General features: G+C 39.2%; 1 protein-coding gene across 3 annotated transcripts in view; it reads left to right on the top strand.

Moving 5' to 3' along the window:
• Window positions 1–15,781, top strand: part of Alpha-catr (alpha-catenin related) — a 44,371-nt gene extending 28,590 nt beyond the window's left edge. For 2 of the 3 annotated variants that reach the window (XM_076894263.1, XM_076894264.1), the window contains exons 3-12: window positions 5,488–5,765; window positions 6,105–6,347; window positions 8,215–8,478; window positions 9,027–9,278; window positions 9,473–9,632; window positions 9,712–9,830; window positions 9,940–10,269; window positions 13,203–13,409; window positions 13,987–14,497; window positions 15,458–15,546. In XM_076894263.1, the coding sequence (XP_076750378.1) occupies window positions 5,488–5,765; window positions 6,105–6,347; window positions 8,215–8,478; window positions 9,027–9,278; window positions 9,473–9,632; window positions 9,712–9,830; window positions 9,940–10,269; window positions 13,203–13,409; window positions 13,987–14,400 (2,267 nt within the window). In that variant the 3' untranslated portion in view covers window positions 14,401–14,497; window positions 15,458–15,546. Of the gene's footprint in view, window positions 1–5,487; window positions 5,766–6,104; window positions 6,348–8,214; window positions 8,479–9,026; window positions 9,279–9,472; window positions 9,633–9,711; window positions 9,831–9,939; window positions 10,270–13,202; window positions 13,410–13,986; window positions 14,498–15,457 lie in introns of all 3 variants that reach the window. The other variant, XM_076894265.1, reaches the window with a different exon arrangement.
• The last annotated feature ends 8,235 nt before the right edge of the window (window positions 15,782–24,016 follow it).

Raw genomic sequence — 24,016 nt, 5'->3', positions numbered from 1 at the left:
TAACAACCGATATCTACCCTCTCTAAACTTAGCAGCGAAGTAGAATTATTAAAATTTAATTCACGAAAAACGGATTGAAATCGACCAATCAAAGAGTGCACGTTTAATAAACGGCTTCAACGGCAATTAGACCGCGACTAATTGCTAATTGTGTGTTCTAATACGAGCATCGGCGGATCCACCGGAAATTGCGGCGATCCCGTCCGCAAGTACGATTGCATCCACAGCAGACGATAATTTATGACACGCGGTCTCGAAAATTCACGTTGAATCCAGCTGGCTATACTATCCAGCTTCTACAGATACAAAGTGCTTATATTTACGAGCGACACCACACATCGAGCGATATAACTTTTATACGGAGCCAACTAAACCCCCCGTGTCCCAGATACCCTAAATTGGAAGCGAAACGAAATAATCGTCCATAAATTCGGGAATAATACACCCTTGGTTCGATCGTGGTGAACTCGATCGAATGCAAATTTCACACTCTTACATAATCCCATACTCCAGCAATTTTATTCGGTCGGTTTCACTGAACATTACGCAATATAAAATCAGAGTACTCTGTGCCATTTTCCGAAACGAACGCTATCGATTCCACGTTTAAGAATGACGCAAGGGTATCGTATTAACGTATATTCGAATGACATTTCGATGAATCGAAATTTTCCAAGTCACATGGATTATTTTATACGCTACATCTCCCTTCGAAATGTCAGCGTGACAAATATTCGCGTGACGCCGGCGCTTGTTAACTGTTAAACTCCTCTAGCCACTCCTTAAGTTTAGATCTAGCGAGGAACAATGAACAGATAATATCAAGAAACGAATAACATGAGAAAATGTAGTACGAGGTCAAGAGTAGGTGGTTTAGAGGAGGAACCGCGAGGGGACAAGGGAGTGGTACAATGTACTTTATTTTCACTTAATTCGTAATCACGTTGAGAAAGATGGAAAGACCCGAAGAAATTAAGGATGTGTACTTTCTGAGACTGCACCCTAAATCGAATTGTCTAGAGACAGCTATCAATTTCCATGGCTGCTTTGAAATTTTTCATTATAAATTGAATTCTTGTACGCTGACGAGGTGCGAATAACACAAATTGCTCTTAAAATCCTTCTGAAATTGTATAACAAGCGTCTGTGTTCGGTGAATGGGACGCACAAACGCGCGTCAAGACAGTTTAACCGGCAATTGTAGTTATTGCCACGAAACAGAGCCGTTCCGAATGTTTCGTGGACTTTGAGTGGTCCGCGGACAAAGACGAGCCAGGAAAAGTGGAAAGCAAGTAAGGTAGAGCAAGCAACACGGCTCGAGAAAGTGGCGAACTGCCAAGCGATCTATCGTTGCGAACAGAGTCTGCATAAGTTCCGGAATATAAAGCAATCTTATAATCCTTGCCTGCGCATTAAAAGGAACTGGCGGTCTCGTTTGGCTTCGAACTCTTTGACTAATCGTTTTTAATATCTTCTTCTCGTATCGAAGGATCCTGCGAAGGTCACATCCCAAATTGGGATCCTTTCCTCAGTTCTCAATTCCTTAAAGTACCATTCTGTTAAAATGATGGATTTAGTAATGTTTATTAAGTAACCAATGGTCTTTCTTCATCCTTCCTCTCGTTTTCTATCAATGCTTTCTACTTTTATATTTTATATTTTTAATATACCACAATTTCAAATATACCGTTTACATTTTATGCCATGAGACATCAAATGTGAAGTGCTGGATATTTTAATTAACAAACTTGTTCGTTTTATTACACATCTGAAAGAAACAGAATTAAGTATTAATAAAAAATATTATAGATTGTTAGAAAAAAATAGATATTTCAGAAATTCCAATTTTTGTGTTCGTCTGGTAGGAAACCGCCGCTGTATCGACGTCCACTAATAACTGCATCGATCAACGTCGAACGGTAACTTCTTCCACAGTCTGTGTACCCTTACGATAGACAGCACTCTGCTATTTTTATCCCAACTACCTTTTAAGATCGGGTCAAGTCAACGTGCAAAACATTTATTAACCCCTGAGCGTTTTCCAACGGAGAACCAGGCCGAGTGCATTGTTTTGGTAGGCATCGGTACCTGCACATATCCGTGAAGGATTCCCTGGGGATATTTCTCATATCGCCAACTAATGGATAAAATGTTTATCTCGTACGCATTTATTTAATGGAACAGTTTGGGATGAAATAAGTTTCGCTTACCCAGGGGAATCGCACCGAGCGCAGCAAGTCAAACGTGTACCTATATTTCTTGAAGATAACTTTGCACTTAAACATTCTTTCTCCGTCCCTCGCTAACTAACTAAAAGTTAAATTACATTAAGTTTCAATTTGTACCTCTGAATGTGGAGGATCAATTTCTGTCCCACGTTAAAGTTTCACCGAGTGGGTAGTTAAAAAGTTATTATTCGTTACAATGCAGCGCCGAGTATCATAATGAAATTCGTCTCCCAGTGGAGATTCGATCAATTTTACAGCAGCCCTCATTTCTAAGTGGAGAGGAAATAAAATTCATTTCGTATGCGAGATGGGTACTCGCAGATTTGAATCATCTGATATTGGTGTCACGTATCTGCCAGGGACTCGATTGGCAGCGCATTTCATACCGCAACACATGCGACGCGTTCTCAAAGGATTAATCAGGTAGCCGGAAGGGACGTTAGCGCATTTCTATCGGTCGGAAATGTCGATGTGCCACCGAACTAATATTCCACGAAAGGTTCATTTTGCGTGTACCAAGTTCCAATTATCCACGTACGCGATGATAATTCGCAAGAGGAACAAAGCAATCGTGAAGATTTATCGATGACCTGGGACTCTTAGTTGGGATCACTATTTCGATTTTATTTCAATTCTCGATAGTTGCATAATGCAGCTTACAGATTAGTTTTCACTGGATAATAAAGTTATTACTTATTGATCTGTAGAAATTGACCGTACATTTTCGATGATTTATACATGCCGATTGCCATGAAGGATCAATGGTACGAAGCTACCAATCGGTGAACTGGGTTATACGCAATGCGTCTGTATTGCGGACCAACGATATCTGTAATTCCATGATCTCCAACGTACATGAGAAACCGATGGACGCTTCAACCCCTTACTATTTATGGATTAATGCTGATATGACGATGAATTATATAGAATTATATACAGTCGTAAATATACATTTCCGTCATTGTCTTCTAAATATCTACACACCTTGAAAAAATCAGATTCATCAAATTTGCGTAGAAATATCTTTTCAAAAAAATGTATATTGGAAATTACTTTGCACCTGTCCTCATTCTTTTTTTTTTTCGTGGACGAAGGAGAGACAGCGCGAGGTAAACATTTGGACTGCTCTCGAATTGTCGCTGCTCAGTTTCTTACCTTCGATTGCACAGTAATTGCCCATGGGAGAACCGTTCGCGTGGACTTTTATTCTCCCTGGTTAATCTGGCGAATTGCGAGCGACGCATCGCATCGAAATACGAGTGCCGATATCGAGAAAAGTAGTTCGCTTAAGAGGTAAACTTGGACGAGACCCACTTGAAATATTACGATTCCACGAGAGAACTTTTCCGTGTGCAACATTACAAACTTCGTGTTAAGAGGATAACACTGGAAGAAAACAATTCCATTGCTCCAGCGGAACTGAATTTATACGAACGATACTAGAGACTTTCGTTAATGTTTCGAAAAGGGTATAACAACGTTTGAGGTGTGGCATTTAATGCACCCTTGATCATCGCACACGGTATATAAATAACCATTTCGATCGTCCATCAGAATTTCTCCCTACTTTCACTTAATAAAAACAACGAAAACAACACCTGAAATTGATTTCAGTAGAAATGGCAGAATTGCAATTGAACGCTACAGAGTAGCTCTGGACAGTTTTAATCAAAACATTCATTGCGACATACGAGTTGCCGCGTTGGTCGAACAATATGCTTATTCATGGGACTCGATAGAAAAATTGTACAGATGATATCGAATCAGGACAAAGCAATGTACTTGTGCAATTGTTAAATTGGGTCAAGGGGAATTGCGTGGCATACTTGATACACGATCTGCATAAAGCATCGTAAGGTTTCGTATCGGGGCAGCTGAACTGATTACGTTACGCGAAATCGCCCTTTCTAAGCTGATATCAGGCTCCAAATAGGAGCACTTTCGCGTGAGAAATCAGATTTTGGACTTTTCGTAGGTAGCTCTTACATTATACAAAATAAATACGAAACAATTTATTTCATAACGTGTATAAAAAGTTCCTATAGACAAAAATATGATTCAACCAGATCCAACATTGTATCTGTGGTTTTCTACATCGTTACTTCTTGCCCACGATGTTTGGTAAAATATGCAGTAATACAAAAACGCTATCTGCTAACGCTTCGTTAAACACTCTCGACATTATTAGTCCGAGGAATCCTCTTACGCGACTACTAATCAATAATCCATTCAATCGTGTACAAATTCAGATGTACGAATCTGCCTTTTTTAATTAAAACGCTTTGGCACAATTTTATATTACGTATTCTTGAAAAAAAATACACGCAAATTATTAACAGAAGTATATATATAAATGAATCCAATAAGTATCAGAGCAGGATATGGTACAAAAGTATAGTGCAGGGCGAATTCTATTAGAAATGTTATGCCCTATAAAAGTTTTATGATGGTAGATGGCTTCCAGATTCTTTCAATAGAACCAAGACATCTTCGAATTTTATTTCCCAGTATTGACTGGCCATGGGAATATGTGAGCAACCAAAGTTCGTTGATAGTGTCCACACGTGAAACTTTATAACAAGCAACATAATGATAAAAAATATCGAAGCTTGATAGAATTAAATATAACATAGTAAAGGATGAACTCCATTACTTGAAAACTCTTCGACATAAAAATGATGTATCTGTCATAAAATTCCGTGCCAAGTGTATATGTAGTTTTCTCTTTTGTATAAAAATGCTTACAAAAAATGTTCAGATCTTTGAAAACTTTCGAACAAAGCGAGGATAATTGACATCGAAATGTATAAATTAACGTTCGGCTTGTCTTTCAGATGAAAAACGAGTGCAGCAAGTGCAATCGATATTCTTCGTGACACGTTGAACGCGTTTCATAAGATGATAAATATTCATTGCATGAGATGAAAGGGAATTCGATTTCCAAGGGATGATGATATTGGGGGTGAGCTGCATGGCAGCATATAATATTAAAGACATGCGCGTTTAATCCTTCTATATAATTCTGCATTTAATGCGTTTGCATTAGAGATATAACGTCGCAAACTTTAAATCTCAGTTTCATTTGCTCAGGGAAATTACTCCTAGTACATTCTGTATAAAACGGAAATTAATTGAGTTTCATCGAGATTCGAGTTTTAGCCTGCAGACGAAGTTACCATGGAAAATAAAGTTTGACTTCGTCTTTTTACAATAGGATACATTGAATAATAAAATTGACTTTCTTCTTCGTGTGTTTCAGGTTCTGCTATCGAGAAATTGTGCGAATGCGCGACGGAAGACAGCCTAGCTGACCGAGGCTCCGTCGTGAGGGCTGCGAGATGCCTTCTTGGTTCTGTGACGAAGGTGCTCCTCCTGGCTGATATCGTCGTGGTCAAACAACTTCTTCTCGCGAAGAAGAAGGTGGCCCGCAGCCTTGGCCGCCTTGAAAGTGTTTCGAATTTCACCGAATTCGTGAAGGCGTTTAGTCAGTTTGGAGCGGAAATGGTGGAATTGGCGCACTTAACCGGCGATCGCCAAGTGAGTGTTTAACTACTCGATACGCATTAAATATATTTCTTTAACATCTGTAGAAACCAAGCCCTGTTTTACTTCGATATGTCGTGGATCATGTTTCTGACAGCTTCGTAATTAAAACTCTGTATATACCTTTCAACGTTTCACTTCCATTCGAACGTTACACAATGGAAGAATCGATGGGACAATAAAAACAGAAACGATCGATTCCGTACCCTTGTTGAATTAAGAACGGATACGTGCCAAAGAAACATTGCTTCGCGCTACATTTAAAATGAGACACGCTATTTCGTCGATATCGTTCGTTTATTAATTATCGTTGCGGCTGTCGCGATGTTTCAGAATGATTTAAAAGACGAGAGACGAAGGGCGCAAATGGCCGCTGCTCGCCAGGTTCTGGAGAGAAGCACCATGATGCTGCTCACGTCTAGTAAAACCTGCCTGAGGCATCCGGAATGTCCATCTGCCAGAGAAAACAGAGACACCGTTTTCTGCCAGATGAGAAGAGCCATGGATTTAATCCATTATGTGGTCAAGGATGGAGTATTAGATTGCAGCGAGTCTCAATCCTACTCAAATTCTCAGGTGAGTAACAAAAACTTCAACAATCAAATATTCGAAAGAAATATAAAAACGGCGGCCAATAAAAGTGCAAAATAGTTGCGAAACATGATAGAAAAATAAAGATGAGACATGCTGATAATTGCAATAATTCTAGAAGTACGCGTGTTCTTGATTCCTTAAACAGAAATGTCTTGCATCTGAATTATGCATTCATGGAATACTGACGCCACGATACCACGTACGAACGTTATTTTATATATCACGTATGAATGTACGCCAGAAAAACATGTACGATGACACAGAGAGAAACACTTACGATGAAATACATTCAAAAACCTGGAATGAATCCAAACAGTTTTCGTTCGCCAAATTCTGACTCACTGTTAGCTCGTAATAATCAATGATAGAATGAAATTCTGATGAACGCAGAGAAATAAAATTTCTAAAAAAGCTAAAGATAAATTAAATACAATCATAGTTTATAATTGCATAGATAATTAAATCCTGCCACTTGTATGAACGAACTGCAATTTACTCCGTAAGTGAAAGAGATCCGCGTATGGTCAGACCGAACAAGTTTCCTCGCGAATTAAATTATTATACCGCGCACGATTTTCATACTGATCCTATTTAACAATTGAGTGATGAAGAAGCTTTCTCCCACAAATTACCAACGTTTTACGTTACAATTTTTTATAAAAAATATGGAAAATACACATTAAGTAAGAAAAAAAGTACCATTGATGACTTCTTCCATTCGACGTTAAAGATGTTATTAAAAACGATATTTCCATAATTTCGACTTGGAAATATACGGAGAAATTGGTTATATCTGCTGGTTGCAAAGCTTCTACAAGAGATACGTCAACATTATTCCATGTAGGGCACGATGTTCCATTACGACTGACATAACGTGGATCCCGTTGCACAAGAAGCCACGGCATTTTTGAAATTTAACGAACGTCTACAGCACGGAATGAATGCACTGTATTGACAGCAATGCAAATTGGTATCGCATCAGGGACAAGAGCATCCGCATAGCAAACGCCGAAATGGATGTCATAAACGTTGCGCTGCATGCTTCGGCACCTGCCAAATTGCAGTCAACGCATTAACGTATCCTTTCATTTTCTTGTCAGATCTGAACGGGAAGCTGGCCAAATATTCACGCCGCGGAACTTACGAGTTGGGCAAATAAAAACTGACTTGCTTTAAAAGAATAGTGAATCCACTGTGCCTTACGCGATTAATCAACTGAATACACAATAACAGCTTGGATGCTTGGCAGAAAAATGTGATTCATGAAACTGTTCTGGCTATTTTTAAAGATGTCGTGCATGTAATTCCTGCCTAAGAGAATACATAGTTGGTCGACAACGACGACGCATCGCATAGTTGAACGCGCACTATCCCTGATTTACTGCAATGGGTTCAACTATGTACAATCATTTACGCCGACCTTAGAATAAAAGTATATTTAGTTGAGGCTTGCCATTAAAGCTTCGTACGGGTATCTTGGTACAGGATGATGCTCCTGTGTAAACATAGCTACTGTTTATCGCATGCATAATTAAGCTGAAGCCATTCTTTTTTCTAAACGCGAACGTGTGCTAACAAAATAAACACAAGTGGCGTAATAATAGAATGAGTAAACATAAAAATTATATCAACCATAAGGTGATAGCTAGTGGCATCAGGACCCTTTTGCAGGAGAGGAGAAGGATTGCCTCGTCACTTGCGCCAAAATTTAATTAAAATTTTCGATCGAACTACTTTTAATTGTTCTTCTTTATCGAGAATAGTTAAACGATGGAACAAGGGAAATTGCGTAAATTTCGAAACAATTTACTGGTCGAGGAACTTCCGCTAAACTATTCATCAATTTCAGAGTCCCCAACAAGAGGACTGGGATAGCAGCACAGCTTTCTCCGCGCTGAAGCATTTCGAAAGACACGTGGAAACCACAAGAATGACTCTCCTAGGACCTGGTTGTCGAGAGACACTCACAGCCGCGTTAGACACGGTCATCGAGAGGACGCAGGATTTCACTGACAGCGCGTACACCAGCCACGAGCACAGAGAGAACATTCTTCTGCTTTGTGATCGGGCGCAACTCGAACTGAACACGCTGCTGCGAATTGGGAACAGTATGGTAAGAGGAATTTTTATCTCAGCGATTTAATTTTCCATTAATCTATGTATACTGCGAAACATTAGCGGTGTAAATATTTGTTGAAAAATTAAAGAAAAAAAAAATAAATCCTACCGTCTGTAATATCTAGCATCAAAGAGAACAATTTGTCTCTGAGAGAAAAAGATTCGACGTAAAAAAATTCATATAATCCCGGATTAAAGGCTCCTGCTGGAAGGGTAATCCCAGTTAGCTTGATTCTCGTTTGAAAGACCTGACATTCCATCGTAAATCTGAATGAATGACCGTGCTAAAGTGAATCAGTTAAGGGAGCCTACTGCTAGTGAATAGACAGGTGGAGGCTGGTGGACAATTTTCACGCTGTAAAATGAAAAGAGAGGAAACGTTCCCTTTGCGAAAAAAAACATGTGTCACATACGGTCATAAAATTGATTGTCATTGTTCGGATTACACGTTTAAAATGATAAATTTACTTTTTCTGAAACTTTGCGTTGCAATAAATAGAGGAGTAATGATACCGTGAAACGATAATTGTTATTTCGTAACAGAATTACGAAGGTGGCGGTGGCTCGCCAAGCTCCGAAATGGAGCAAGCTGTTCTGGGAGTATTACGTACCACCAGAGATCTTCGCCAGCAATTATGCACGACGACAATGGAACAAGCAGCTGATCTTGGACAGGTGACCAAAGCAGGCCAGGAACTAGTATCAACAATCAGAAACGTTGCTTTGGCCAACGACAGATATCTTCTTCAAGAGAGCAACGAAAAGTTTCGCGAGTACATTGAACATATTCTTGAAGTGAGTATCTGTTCTGTGTCTTCTACTCTATTCTTTTCCTCTATAATAACAAGATTAAAAGTATTGTAAAATTAATTTTATTCCTTCCAAATGTTAATAATTCTTTGAAACTTCCGGTGAAAGTTATCTAATATCGTTAATAGTTAATTCGTGGTGGCAAATTAATTCGTGTTTTCAAACGTATCAATTGCTAGGTATGCAAAATGCTGAGACACGTTGCGCTCTCGGAGTCGTTGCAAGTTTCAGCAAAGTTTACTGAAATTAATTTGAGAATATACGGTCCCCAAGTGGTAACTGCGGCGTACACTTTAGCGAGACATCCCACTAGTAAAATCGCTAAGGAAAATCTAGAAGGTAAATTACTTCCAATTGATTAAATTCACTTTGCGATTCACATTTAAAAATGTAAATTATATACTGATACATTTTTTAGTGTTCGCTGACATGTGGCAGTGGCTCATGACTGATGTGACTACTGTGGCGAAGGATGTGCTCGAATTGAACCAAAACCGATCGGAGAAGCAAGTTTACATGTCCTTGCCACGGCCAGGAGTAAGTTAATATTTAGTCTCTTCTTGCTTGCCATTTTTTCTGTGACAAAAGTACAATACTGTACTTCCTCTTTCCGAAATCTTTAATATTTTTTTCGTAAATATTCCAGAAACACGGTACGACAAGCAAACCGTTGAAGCCAGTCAAATTGGACAGCGAGGAGCAGGCAAAGATCGCGAAAGCTGGCCTTGAAATGAAGCTGATCACCTCGGAGATGGACGCGGAAACGGAGAAGTGGCAAGAGAGCGGAAGTGCCCTGGAGGAGAACAACGACATCGTGAAACGCGCGAAGAACATGTCCTCGATGGCGTTCTCCATGTACCAGTTCACCAGGGGCGAGGGCGCGCTAAAGACTACCCAAGATCTGTTCACCCAAGCTGAGTACTTCGCTGAGGAGGCGAACAGATTGTACAAAGTTGTGAGACAATTCAGCTATCAGGTATGTATCAGTTACTAAGGCAGGGTAGTTTGAGAGTGATACAAAGTGATACACATTTTTTAATTGGGCTGATACTGAGATGCTATGTATATACGTGTATAGGGGACGCCTATACATAGACGTATACACGTGCATCGCCCTTACTTTATGATCATACTCTTACCATTATTAATTATTATTATTATGGTTACTATTATTATTATTATTATTATTACTATTATTATTATTACTATCATTATTATTATTACCATTATTATGATTAATATTGTCATTATTGTTACCATTATTATTACGGATTCTATACTGGACTTGTTTCCGAGTTTCTTGATCCTTGCTATATTGGAAACATTTTTACTTCAATTTCGCTATTGAGTTTCGTTTTTATGTAATCGCCACGCCGGAGCTACGTCGAATCGAACTGAAGCTACCTAAAAATCTGACTCTCTATTGTTAAAAGCAAATACTTTTCTAGCAGTAGACTAAATTCGAAGTGGCTCGGGTGCGAATTATTAGCATTAGACATGTTCGAATTAACACGTTTGCTGCCCTTTCGACCCTCCTAGTTAGGCCGAATATATATATAGTTATCTGAAACCATTTTGATCTCTCTATATTCTTCTTGAAAAAAAAATCAACAAAAACGCTAACCTTGTAATATATTCTTGTATTATGAAATCCTTTTTTGACCCTCGCTCTTTGAATGCCTCCATCCAGGTAACTCTTTCTCTCTTTACTTTAGACCACGGTGTAATAGGAAGGTGATTACACACGACCCTTGATTATTTGTGATTTTCCATGTTGATAATACACGTGGTAATCCCTGGAGGTGTGAGTATAGAAAAACTACGTACACACAGACACGTACATGTACATACACGACACGTTAAAACTTAATTGTACACCACGTTAGCCGGTACCAAAAAATGGCTGTATTACAATCTCGTAAACTGTACATACCTTTACGATTATTACACCGCTATCGGAGACCACTAGATCCACTAGCAAAAAGTGTTCTAGATAGGGGTGCTCGCTCGCAATACCTTCCTATTACACTGTTCTTTAGACCCTTGTTGGGCTAATAGAGATCACGTTCGCCTTGTACAGATCGTTTTCATTGCCGTGCATAATATCGCTCGTTTTTTGCGAACTCATTGTACCAGTTTGCTGCAGTTTCTCTTTACACCACTACGCAACTTTTTATTATTACATGTTTACTATACGCAACATATTGTGCTATGCAAGATCGTGATACCTGGTATGATTTATCCTGAAACAGTGGTCTCTTTTGTATGACGTAGTGCAATTGTACCTCTTTTTTCTTTCCTCCGAAGAAGAAAGCACGTTGTAAAGAACAATGTTTCATTCTCATGGCGACTTACATGGTAAAGTAATTCTCACCAAGAAACCGGGCGATTGAAATTTATGATTCATTTGCAAAGCATTTCTTATCCACCGTAGCTTTCAAATCGAGAAACAGTAAGAAATAATTTTTTTTACTACCTTCATTTGACGAAAAGTATATTTATAATTACTGAAAATGCCATTACTGCTGTCCAGCACAATATAAATAATCAATTAATAATTTATATGCTTATTAAGATAATTGATGATCGACATTTGAAGTATTCTTCATACATCAAGTTCCATGCGATAGAAATTTGGAATGATGAAGAATATTTGAATTTTAATTTTGACATAAGATAACGAAGGATATGTAACTAATACAGCATAACTTATTAAGTATAAAGAATTTTTTAATACACTGGTAATTAGTCACACAGGTTTTACAGCGATGTGGCTCTCATTTTAAAAATGGAACAAACGATTCTCTCATGTTTCACACCATCAACTTAATTACGATCATTGTTTTGTTCGTAAATCTATTTTGTGTACATACATACACTTATGACTTTTTTGTGTCCGATTAGTAAGGTGTGTTTTAGATGCTACAGGAATGCTTCCGTCTGTGGACGACGTCTATGTGCATTGTGGTCCCTCTCCTTCCACTATCTGGGGCATGACTATTATGTCTCAGTTTTTGCGAGCTTCTGGTATCAATTTTTCACACTTTATTGTTGAAAGGCAGCTAAAATGAAATTTCAAATAGACATAATGTAAAATTAGAATTTACACCGTTGCGGTTACTACGTACATTCGGTGTTCATCTTAGCTGCGGTTACTTCAAGAAAAAAGTATTAATTAATAACTTAATGAATTAAGTTAATCAACGTTAAAGAAGCTTGCAAAAACAACAAGGTCTGTACTGTTTCACTGTCACTCACACAGTCACTCTCTAATGTTTTTCTCAAACAACTTACACTTTCCGTTCAAACTTTTGCATTGTGTTCTATTAGGACGACTAGAAGATATTTTTTTGTTAACTTCCTAGATGCAATTTCTATAAATACCAGAGAGATATTATATATATACATATTTTAAAGTATTTATTACTAGTAAATCAAGAAAAAATAGAATCAGGCATTGCTTTAAGGAATTATTCGAATACGCTACATATATATATAATGATAATTCGCAAGGCAAATGTGATTAGCTGATTCCAACGATTCTTTAACAAATATCAAATATATTTGTATATAATAAAAGAAACATTTTGCAGATACATAATTTATTCACAGGTATATATGTAATTTTTTAATTCAATTAAAATTTCATGAATAAGGAAAAAGAAAAAAATTAATTGATAAAATATACCTATTCAAACATTGCGTTACAATAGATAGAAAGAACCATTTTTAGAAATATTGACAATCCAAAGTGCGGACAAAAATGAAATTATATCTTTCAATTAGACAGTTTGATTTCTAAAGTTATAAAATCCTCTTTATTAAAATCGTTGGAAATAATTTACAAGCACGTTTGCATTGCGACACGAATGAAGACGTGAGTTTGTATACGATGTTGCATGGGTGCAGGTACCAGGGGGTCCACACAAGAAAGAACTTCTGGAAAATCTCGATCGTGTGCCGACATACGTGCAGCAGCTTCAATTCACCGTGAAGAACCCCACCGTTGGAAAGGCAGCCACTTTCACGAAAGTCGATAACGTGATACAGGAGACAAAAAATTTAATGAACGTCATTTCAAAAGTGGTCACAACATGCTTCGTCTGCGCCACAAAGGTAGGATATGCACACGCGTTATTTCACCCCCTACCGCACACGTGGTCACACATTTTTTTAGTATTTTTCACCTGTCCTTTTTCGCTCGAAAATGAGAGATGTTCAGTCTTTGCTGTTTTCCTACATTTTCAGAAAGTAGCCTCGGGATGATCATTGATATTCAATTATAAAAAAAAAACGTATACCGTTTAACTGAAAATGTAGAAGCAGTCGATCGAATAAAGGAGGAAAGATTGAACGGTATTTTTTGTCGTAGCTACCTTTCTGCGTGTTAGCAAAAAGTGTTTCAATTTTTACCTAAACGTATAGTTGTACGCAATACTCTAGAATCGCAAATAGCTGCAATTAGTTCTGCGCGAATATTTGTTAATACATGATATCACATTACAACTGGTTTGATATTCATTCAATTAAGTATTATTACCCTTTAAATCAATATGAAATTTGCCAAAACGATCAAACATTCCTTAAAGTTCCTCTATTTGCAACTATTCGCACAGATTAGTAATACAGATCGCGATGCAATCACATTACGCCTAAAGTGTTCTACATATCCTTCCATGTAACCATCGAATAGCACAATGTCACGATGCCGCAGTACGTGGAGCTAAGTCCAACGACAATGCCTGGCCTAGGTGAAGAGGACTGTTTGTATCCAATTAGTCCACAGTTGTTGCCATCTAGCGGTTCCTACGTTCTTCCCCATCCGTTGACCTCTGCCCAATTACACAGCATTCTAAGAGGTCCAAGCCTAAATTTCCCATTGTTCAACCACAACTACAACACCCTACCGAGCACCACTTCTACTAACACCGGTTCACGCAACACCACCTCCTTCGTTCATCCCTCGGTTATCCCGTTCTCCGCGACCGGCACTACTTCCGGTTGCGGGCCGCAGGCACCCCACTGCCTACAGAATCTACAGATGCTGCAGCTGCAGCTGCAACAGGCACAGCTACAGCACCTAAGACACGCCACACTGCCAAGATAACACAGACTTTCGTTGCACCGCGAAGGTCGCACATGTTCGCGTGCGCAGCCATGCCGCTACGCGCACACGCCGAAACGCTGTACTTTCTGTTGCACAGGTTCGATTTTCGTTTCCAATTATCATTTTTTATTTTTCGCCGCTGCTCGCCGTTGCTTCGTTTCGCGTTTTCTCGCGCGTTCGATCAATAATCGTATTACGATCGATCAGACGGCTCCTCTGTTTCATCGTCGGACGATGCCCGACTTATGCGGATACTGTACTACTTAGATATCCTCGAGGTACGTTTGCTTACAGTTGACGATTGCTTCGATTACGGTATCATCTTGTTTGTGGTATAAATTTTGATAAAGCAAGGCACTTGTAATGGAGATTTGTCGATCGATCGTTTTCGATGATCTTCGCACGATAAAACCGCGTTTGCCTTACTCGTCATCGCTTCCTCGTGGTGCGTTTTACGCGTAGGCTTTGTTTTACTATAATTTCGCTTGAGTTTTCTTTCGTTACACTTTTTCAGTCGTGAGATTTTTACAGCTAAACACGCGTACCTTCGCATCGATTAACAAGGTACATCGAGACTATATCCAACATAATTCATAGCACGGAGAGGAACTGCTAACTAATCTAGTTTACTGTTTTCAGCCATCTTTACAGGAGTGACCGCAATACAGTGTTTCGTAATAGAATTTTTTTACTTCCATTTTTATCAATTAAAGTTACATCTGACACGTTCAAGGACCCCAAGGGATAATGCTTATCGTTTTCGATTATTAACATTTCGATGCTTTCGAAGGAACTCATCTGCAACTAAACCAATTAGAATAACTATTAACAACAGTAGAACCGATCGATACATGGGACGAAAATATTCGAACAACCAATTACGAGAACTACAATTACATTACCTTTGCATTCAAGATACTTTCGAATCCTGAAAATATTTCTCGTCCAATGTATCAACCAGGAATACCTCAAGTTCATCCCCATCTTTGATCGGGAGGAATCGAAGGAGGATAAAGGGCAGCAGACTCCATAACGAAACGTTGAACCTTTTTTTCAGTACAACCTGGATTTCCGAGGTCTGTCGGCGCGCGGGACCGGCGGCTCGCCGTACAGGGGCGGAGAGGGTGCAGGTGCCGACGGCGACGGCGGCGGTGTTGGTGTCGACGGTAGCAAGACGGGCTCCGCCCCCGGCAGCGACCCGTCCGTCTGACAGTTTGGAATGGCCCGACGGGCCAAGGGGGACGCTCGCCGCACTCGGGTTTCCTTTCTACTTTTCTAGGAAGAACCCTCGCCTGCCCCAACGAAACGTACACGTCGGGCTCCTGTGGACTCCCCAGCAGATTTCTCGGTTCTCGTTGAGCGTAATTTCGACAATTTCCGAGGGGATCAGTAAAGTCGCGCGTATAGCGGTTAAGCACCAAGTCTAGAGGAACTTTCCGAGTATAGTAGAGGTACCATTATATAGGGACGGTACGAGTACCAAGTTTCCTTTATTTGTAGTCAAAGTTACTTCCGCGTTTTCAGTCATAAAGAAAGGAATTATAATGTTAAGGAATCCCTTCGGGAAAAATGAAATTTTCCGAGACTGACTTGTCTCGAGGCACACTATTTGCTCTGAACTAGAATCTCTAGCAGAGAACAAATACTTAAAGACCATCGATGAACGAACAGTGGACGATCCAACTTGGATCGTCCTTTTCCGATCGTAAGACGAGGTGAGTCCAGGCTAAGGAACCTTCATTTTACAAGTTTGTTTAATAAAAATAATCTACCGGTGCTACAGGGCCAATTTACTGGTTTCCTGGTCGTATAAGAAGTATTTAGATAGTAAGCGGACCGCGTAATTTCTTGCAAGCACACTGTATCCATGACGGGATTGTCTTTGAAAACGTGCGATTTTCAAAGGGATCGTTAGATGTCATCGACGTGTACGTTTCTCAATCGTAACTGCTACGAGCACAAGCTATTATACCAGCGATTAGCCACAGTACACGTTTCTGCGTTGCTCAATATAGAAAGTGTTGCGGCTCGAATTAAACCGCACTCGAGAAGCGATTTTAATCCCCTTTGTTTGACTGCCATTAAACGTGACGGAAACCAAGAGGCACGCGTCGATCGTGCTCTCTGATGGCAAATCTCTATATTCGAGTGGTATTTATTTGAAAATTTGCATTGCGCGTGCAAAAGTTATAGAAAGACTATAATCAATTGTTTCTTCGAGAGATCGATGTTACCTGAATTTTTCGGAATTGTAAACGAAATCGGCATGTACGTTTAACTCATACCTATGACCGAAGGAGACACAAATTAACGTCACTCGAAACGAACGAATTTCATCGTGGCAGTAAGTCTTGAATAATCTTCCATGTGTCTACCAAATGTCTATGAAACGATTTAAGTTGCAAGATAAATTACACCACGCTCACAATGGCAATAATGCAGCCATATCAAGCAAGTTGACGTCTAATTACGAACAAGGACTGCACGGAACGATCAAAGTCCGTAGCAAAAATCGCTTTGTGCTGCTTGAATTTCTGAAGCCTTCCTTGCCAAATCAATAATCAGCGTATTCAATAATCCCTTCCGCTGCACCGTTCGAATCCGTGCAATTTCATAAACCGAAACGTAATCCGAGTAGCATCAAAGCGATATTTAACTTAAGGCACGTTTCGTCGTTAACGAGTCTTCACACTCTTTGCACTAACTTTATTCCTTCGTTATTCGTTTGTTTAACAATTTTCCGGATGACACTGCATGAAAAGAAAAAAATTGTTCTTCCGTGTAGAAAAGTTGGTGCAACGACAATAACTCGATCGATACACCTTTGAAACTTTTAAAGGCCGACTTCCCACTCACGCGTCTCGCCAATTTCAATCTAGTAGGAATCACCTAAAAACGGATATTCTAACAATGTCTTTTTTCATCGATTTCTCCTTGTTACTTCGAATCAAGTGTCGTTAACGCAACGTGCTACGAGACGTAACGCTTCTCGAAATTGACTTTCCAGCGTCCAGCAACTATCAGGCATCTCGCAAATTAGTATAAACGACGAAATGTTACACACGCACTAGGTACGGTGGAACGTGGAATCTGAGCTTTGAACTATTCAAAAATTTCGATATCACCGTTCTGGGAAAGACGAGAATTTGTTCTTTTTCTTTTATTAGTGAATTATAAATTGAAGCAATTATAATTGTAAGTCTAAGCAAGTAGAATTATCTTATCTAAGGTAACTTTTCCATGAAACTATTGAAAGTTTTACCGCAATCAGATTCGTCGTGGACCACCGAAAGGAAGGACTACGCTACGAAAGAATTGATTCCGGTTTCTATGACACATACTGCGGAAACGTAGCTGAAAAGGTACCGTTAACCGCAACTTGTATGCCGCAATTATGCGAATGATCGAACTGGCAAGAGCACAGCTTACATTGTGGGGCAGGAGATGGTCATTGGGGGTAACCTGGCGGCGGCAGCAGGGCGGTCAGGGACGTACTTTGTGGCAAAGACACCATTACTCACTACCCAAAAAAATCTCGTGGCTCAAGTTCTGTTAGACGTTAAAGAGATCGGTCGCTTGGCTCGTACGAGCGTAACCCGCTGCTACGTGCTCTCAGAATGTAAGTTTCGCGTGGTAAACAGAATGTTTCGTCTAGTCAAGACAGAGGCGGGCGTTGTCGAAACGAAGCTTCCTTCCAAGTGCCACAATAGAATCGCGATTGTAATTGTAATACTCGCGCAGAGTCGTCTTTGAAACCGCTGACGAAACATATTTCCTGTCTCGATAGAGAAACGAACGAAAATAAAAACGTCGAAACCTGTTTCGAGCTAATCTATAAACAGTTAAAGAGTTATCCGCAGAGACTCAGGTCGAACGAGACGGAGATCATCACGATCGCGATTGTGCACGAAGAACACCGACTCGCATTTTCTATTTCGCGAATTGAAAGACCCTCGAACCTATGCCCCGAGTCAGGCGTAGATAATATAGTCAGCATAATCTAGTAACGTGTCTTTAAGAATTGCAAGTGGCTACGCTAATCGCGCCGTATGTAAACGTTATCGAGCAATCCGGTCGAAGTGTTCTTTGTACACCGCAGAATTCAATGTTCAATTGAACACCATAGACGTCACTCTTCCGCGTAACAAGTCGAGAGGGGCAACAATATCGTTGCCTCTGAGTTTTCAGGAGTTTCGATCGCTTATTAGTCAGCCGGAAGTGCGGCGCGGTACGATTTCTCCGTGCATTGGAAACGTTTGAGATAAAAGCCACGCTCTCGAACGTGTGCAAATTCGTTCTGTCACGGAAGTAGCAAAGATGAGCGATCGTTGATGCCATCGATGTTACATATTCGAAGAGTGGCGACGAAAACGTAACATAGAGCCGTAAAGTTCACGCGAGCTAAACGTCGACCAGTCATGCATTTCTCGTACTTACAAGTATGTATGTTCGTATGCCTGTTTGCGTGTGTACGTGCGCGCGTGTGTCTATATATACAGGTACTTATATGTATATATAAATGCACATACATATAGATGTACACGCGCGCACACATCGATTCTGTATAGAGAAATATACAGAATTGGCACAAAGAATGTAATATAAATATACCGTAACGATCACAGAAATTAGTGGAAAAAGAAACGAGTCGTATTCAGTCGATGTTTCGTTCGAAGCATACGTACATTTAATCGTAACAACTCCGCGAACAATATCGAATATACCTCTTTACGGGATGAAAACGATCTACGTATATCTTCATCGATCTGGCATTAGAATCGGCAATGTTTACTGCAACCGTAGAGAAACGAGGCGCAAAACCGCAAGTCTCTGGTCGAAGAGGATGTGAATAGATCCTCCTAGATATGTTCCTAGAGTGTAATTACGCGGATCCGCATTCCGTATTTCGTACGCGTTACCTCGCAGGAATCTAATAAACGACGTTGTTATAAGAATTCGTAACACACGTACGCGACGCGTTTGTACAAACTCTGTATCATAATTTAAACCGTAGTCTCTATAGCATAGAGTTTGTCGGTTGTTAAGGGGATAAGCTTAAGTTTTTTGTATAAAACGGCACAAATATTTTGTAAGGTGATTCAACGGGGGAGTAAGTTTTTAACGTGATCGTTGAATTTTTCATCTCATTGTAGGATCGCGTCGAATTCATGGATCATTACGTAGCTATCGTTAATAATCGGCTAGAAACGATCGGCGAAGCTCGGTTGCCAGATCTGTCTGAGAAGCAAGATTTCGATCCACAGGAAGAACGCTGTTTGGGTTTATGTTTTGATTTCATTCTCAGTACTTCGGATTCTCTCGTCTGAAAACGTTCAGATCGAACGTTATACCGTAATCTGTACGACAGTATTCTTCTGGGTATTTTTCAAGGATCCTACCTGCGATCCTGTACGATAATTTAAAAGTCCGTCGATGTTCGACGAAACACCCGTTCGAGATCTGGTGGCATAGTTTTGCGTCGGATCGACTTTGTTGTTTCCTATCCGACATGGGGTTCTCATTGCATATTAACATTAATACCATTGGTGATAGTACATATTAGCTCATCAGAGTTCTAGTCGTTGCATAGAAGTCAGTTGGTAAGTGTAACGTGTATCGATTATATCGGTTAGGTATATTAACAGTAACAGTAACAATAACGATTCGAAATGAATACGCTAGCATCCACTATCGTGGCATCCCCAGGAGCTTGACAGTCGATTCCAAAAAAAAAAAAAACCAACGCCGATCCTTTTCGTTCGCCACAAGTTTCGAGCAGAAACTCTCGAATTTATTATGTGTAACTCTACCTCAATTCGTAGTTTAGAAACATGAACAAACACCATCCAGAAAAAGAGGCAAGTCTTCGCGACCATAAGCAATGTTTAGATGTCCTTTACATTTCAGCATCGATCAATCGTGTTTGTCGGCATACGTAAATTTAATCGACGTTCGAAGCCGTAACAGGCGTTTTTTAGGGTTTAGAAACAAAGCAATCGAGAAAGAGAGAAGAAATGACTTCGTACGGGAAGTTGGGTAGAGTAATTAAGTAACTCGTTTCCAATTGACTCGAATGATCATCGTCGCCATCGATCGTTCCTCTCTTCTCCTAAATGTAACGTGTTCTCTCATTCGGAATCAACGCGTCTCACTCCTGTGAACGCAAAATATGCCTACGCTTTGTGGCTGTTTTGTGCTCTGAACAATGAACCCCGGCGCTAGTGATAACGAACAAAATACATAGTGCAAAGTGCAATGTTAGTATAATACATACATATAAATATATATATATATACATAATACTATTACGTACGTAATTATCGAATAGCGACGACTGCAGTTAGTTGGACTATTTCGTGCCTCTGGTGTTACATTACCGGTGATCAACGTTTAATTGTCTCCAGATTTTACTTTCAAAGGAAACATTGACGACGGAAAAACAATGGCAACCTTGCGACAGGCATATGAAACCAAAAGTGACTCGAAGTTTAGAAAATCGAACGATCAATTGGTATTTCTGTTTATTATTTTTATTCCCGTATATATTCTAAAATTGTCTATTTTCCAAATCGCTGGAAATCTATTTCCTATTTTCTGTCGTTATTCACGTTTACTCGAATGAGTTATTTAATATTGCTAATTCTTTTTCTTTTCTTCTTTTTACAATATACATGTACAGTCGAGTAATCATAGTTTCACTGTCTATTCGCATAACGATTAATTAGCTAATTGAATATCCAAGTATCTAAGAAAAAGTACTGATTCGCAGGGCAATCGCGTCTAGACGTGAACAATAAATTCTACAATCGTAGTCTTTCCATCTTTTAGTGGTCTAGTGGAAAAATAATAGGTACCATGCTTCGTACACCATCGTTTTGATATATCTCTCGGTCCTGCGTTAGTTGAACGATTCTAGACAAATATCGATGACAATAATTTCGGATAATTACTTTCACGTCTGTTGGCGAACACTTGATCCTGATAAAGTAGCGTACTATCGACGACAGGGACGAGTATATTTTTTAACGTTATTCAAACGTGATCCAATTGAATTTCCGAACGGTATTTTGATTATATAATCGATCTAGAGATCTCGCGAAATTTTTCATATTTTTCTGGAAGATCGAGACGGGTTTCCGATCGAAACGAATGATTGCTTGATCGTGAATGACGTGAAAGTGAAGCGAGTGTTACTGGCACGGTAATTCTGCCACTTATTTCGTCTCGTGAAAATCGTAGACTTACAAAAATCTCTATTTTGTACCAAGTAGACGATGAATTCGAAAATTATTTAAATTGTAGTAAAAATAATTCGAAAAGCTTTGCGCGATTGCATCTTTCGTACAGTTAACATAATATTAAAGAAGTAATGTGTTAGTTGAAAAAGAGAGAAAAAGAGATTTAAATACGTGTAATATAATTAATATTCTCGTTGCGATTGCTTTCTAGATAATAGCATCACTTTATCAGCAATATCGCGCCATTAACACTAACTTCTTTGATTTTCTGAAATTTTATTCTCGCTCATTGAACTCATACAGAAATGCTACAATACCATTCAACTTTCGATCTCATATTACAGTCACGAAGATATACTAACGATAACACGCGCATTAAAATAAGATAGGAAAGAAGCGAGCAAAATAAATTATCCAATCGTCTCTTTTTAATTACAACTCTTTATATAATGTTTGGCAAAATCAGTCGCAATTCTTCGGGTGTATGTATAGGATAAGTGATATGTATCAATTCCCCGGAAATATTGTCGAGATCTGACGATCAATCGACGATACTATAAAATATTTCTGACAACACTCACTCGTGGGAATCGATTTAATTAACTTACCCTATATGCATGTACGTGTATACGTTTACGTGAATGCTACGCTCTGCATATTATGAGCTTATAATAATTTAATATAGTGGGAAAAAAAGGACTCGGATTAAATCGTGAGATGAAGTTCGTTCAGTAGATAGAGCTATCTTTTTCTTGTTGTATACCGACGGATTTGATTCATAATGTGAAATTAGGAGAAAAGAAGAATAAAGAAGACAAGTAATACACGTACATCGACGCACATCGTAGGCTTTATCTCTCGTCGATTTTATCTAAAGCTCTGTACACAGTCGTTAAAAAAAAAACAAATGTGCAAACTTGACGGGAAAAAATAAAAGATAGATTTTTCTACATTTTACTATTACGACTAGACGATGCCAAAAATAACGATTGAGAACTAAGGATTCTAATTTTTGCGATTCTTAGGTCGAACACATATTGCACGACGCGATTTACAAAAAAAATAAAATGAATTCTCGTATATATACATATATAGTCGTATAGCATACTCTTTACTCTATCTATAACGTAAATTTTGCAACGTTCGCCTAATCGTTTTACTAAGCGCTGATTTCGAGCCCATTTAAAGAACACACTGTCGCAAAATTTGTGATAAACTGTTACTTCGGATATTAATTGTACAACGACGAAAGCTCTTCCTTTCTCTTCTTCGTGTTTCTAAATTTCTCATTCTTTGCCCGGCATTTCTCTAATCTTTCGATCGCAGCATTCGAACGTAGAAAAGAAACAAGTGCATTATCAAACAACTCGCATGAATCACATATATCGAAAAGGAAATAGAGAGTGGGAGAAGACAGAGGTTGACGTAGTTTCCATCTGGACGTGTGAATCGATCTTTTAGTTCGACAAGAAATAGAAACTCGTGTTCAGATCATTTTTCAGTCGAGAATACCGTTCCCTCGATATTTGGACGTGCATACGTGTTTAAATTATCTTCGGCTATGTCTGGCAAGTAATGAAAGCTGGCTACGTGAATAATTGATCAAAGTAACCGAAGAATAGCAAAACAAATGCAAAGTTAGGATGCTTGAACGAAAAGTCGCCGATGGTGATTCTCCCTATTTAATTAAATATTATATCGTTATTTTAGTGAAGTGTAGTTATCGTGAATCTATCTTGCTTAACAATTTTTCTGAATACACTCGATCAAACGTTTATACTTGTTACCAGTTCGCTTCTCCATAGTCTACCATCGCGACATGAAATTAGCTAAATGATTTCTTCTATTCTATTCCCTCCGAGAGTATGAGCTACAAAGTTAGAACGAACTGTCGAGAAACATCTTGGACCCTTCTTGTTTCGCTGTATTGAGACTCAGGGTCGTGATTTCGATCCGACTTACTTGAAGAGCACAGTTTCGAAAAATCGTGTGGACGTCGAGCCGAATAGAGCAAGTCTTTGAGCTGTCCGACCAACGCAAGGAAGAAATCGAGCGTTGTTAAGAGAACACGTCAATTCTGTCGTTATTTCTTCCCCTTCTGCTTTCGATTGTTCAACGTGGGGCTGTGATTGTCACAAAAAAAAAAAAAGATAAAAATAAAATTAAAGTGGCCGTAGTGTAGTGACGAGATAAATTTTGGAAACGTCGAATCCGTTTGTATAGGTTCTTTGCCGTGACTGCTTGGCGAGAAAGCACAGTTACTTGTCGATATAACGAAAGTTCGGAGTACACTTCGTGTAATTCGTTCGTTGACAAACGAATTCGCCTTCGTAGTTCATACGGTCTTCCCATCGATGCTTAACGTTTCTTCGTTGAAA

This window comes from Xylocopa sonorina, chromosome 4 (assembly GCF_050948175.1).
Source record: "Xylocopa sonorina isolate GNS202 chromosome 4, iyXylSono1_principal, whole genome shotgun sequence".
Lineage (NCBI taxonomy): Eukaryota > Metazoa > Arthropoda > Insecta > Hymenoptera > Apidae > Xylocopa > Xylocopa sonorina.
This window is presented reverse-complemented; position numbering and strand designations above follow the sequence as displayed.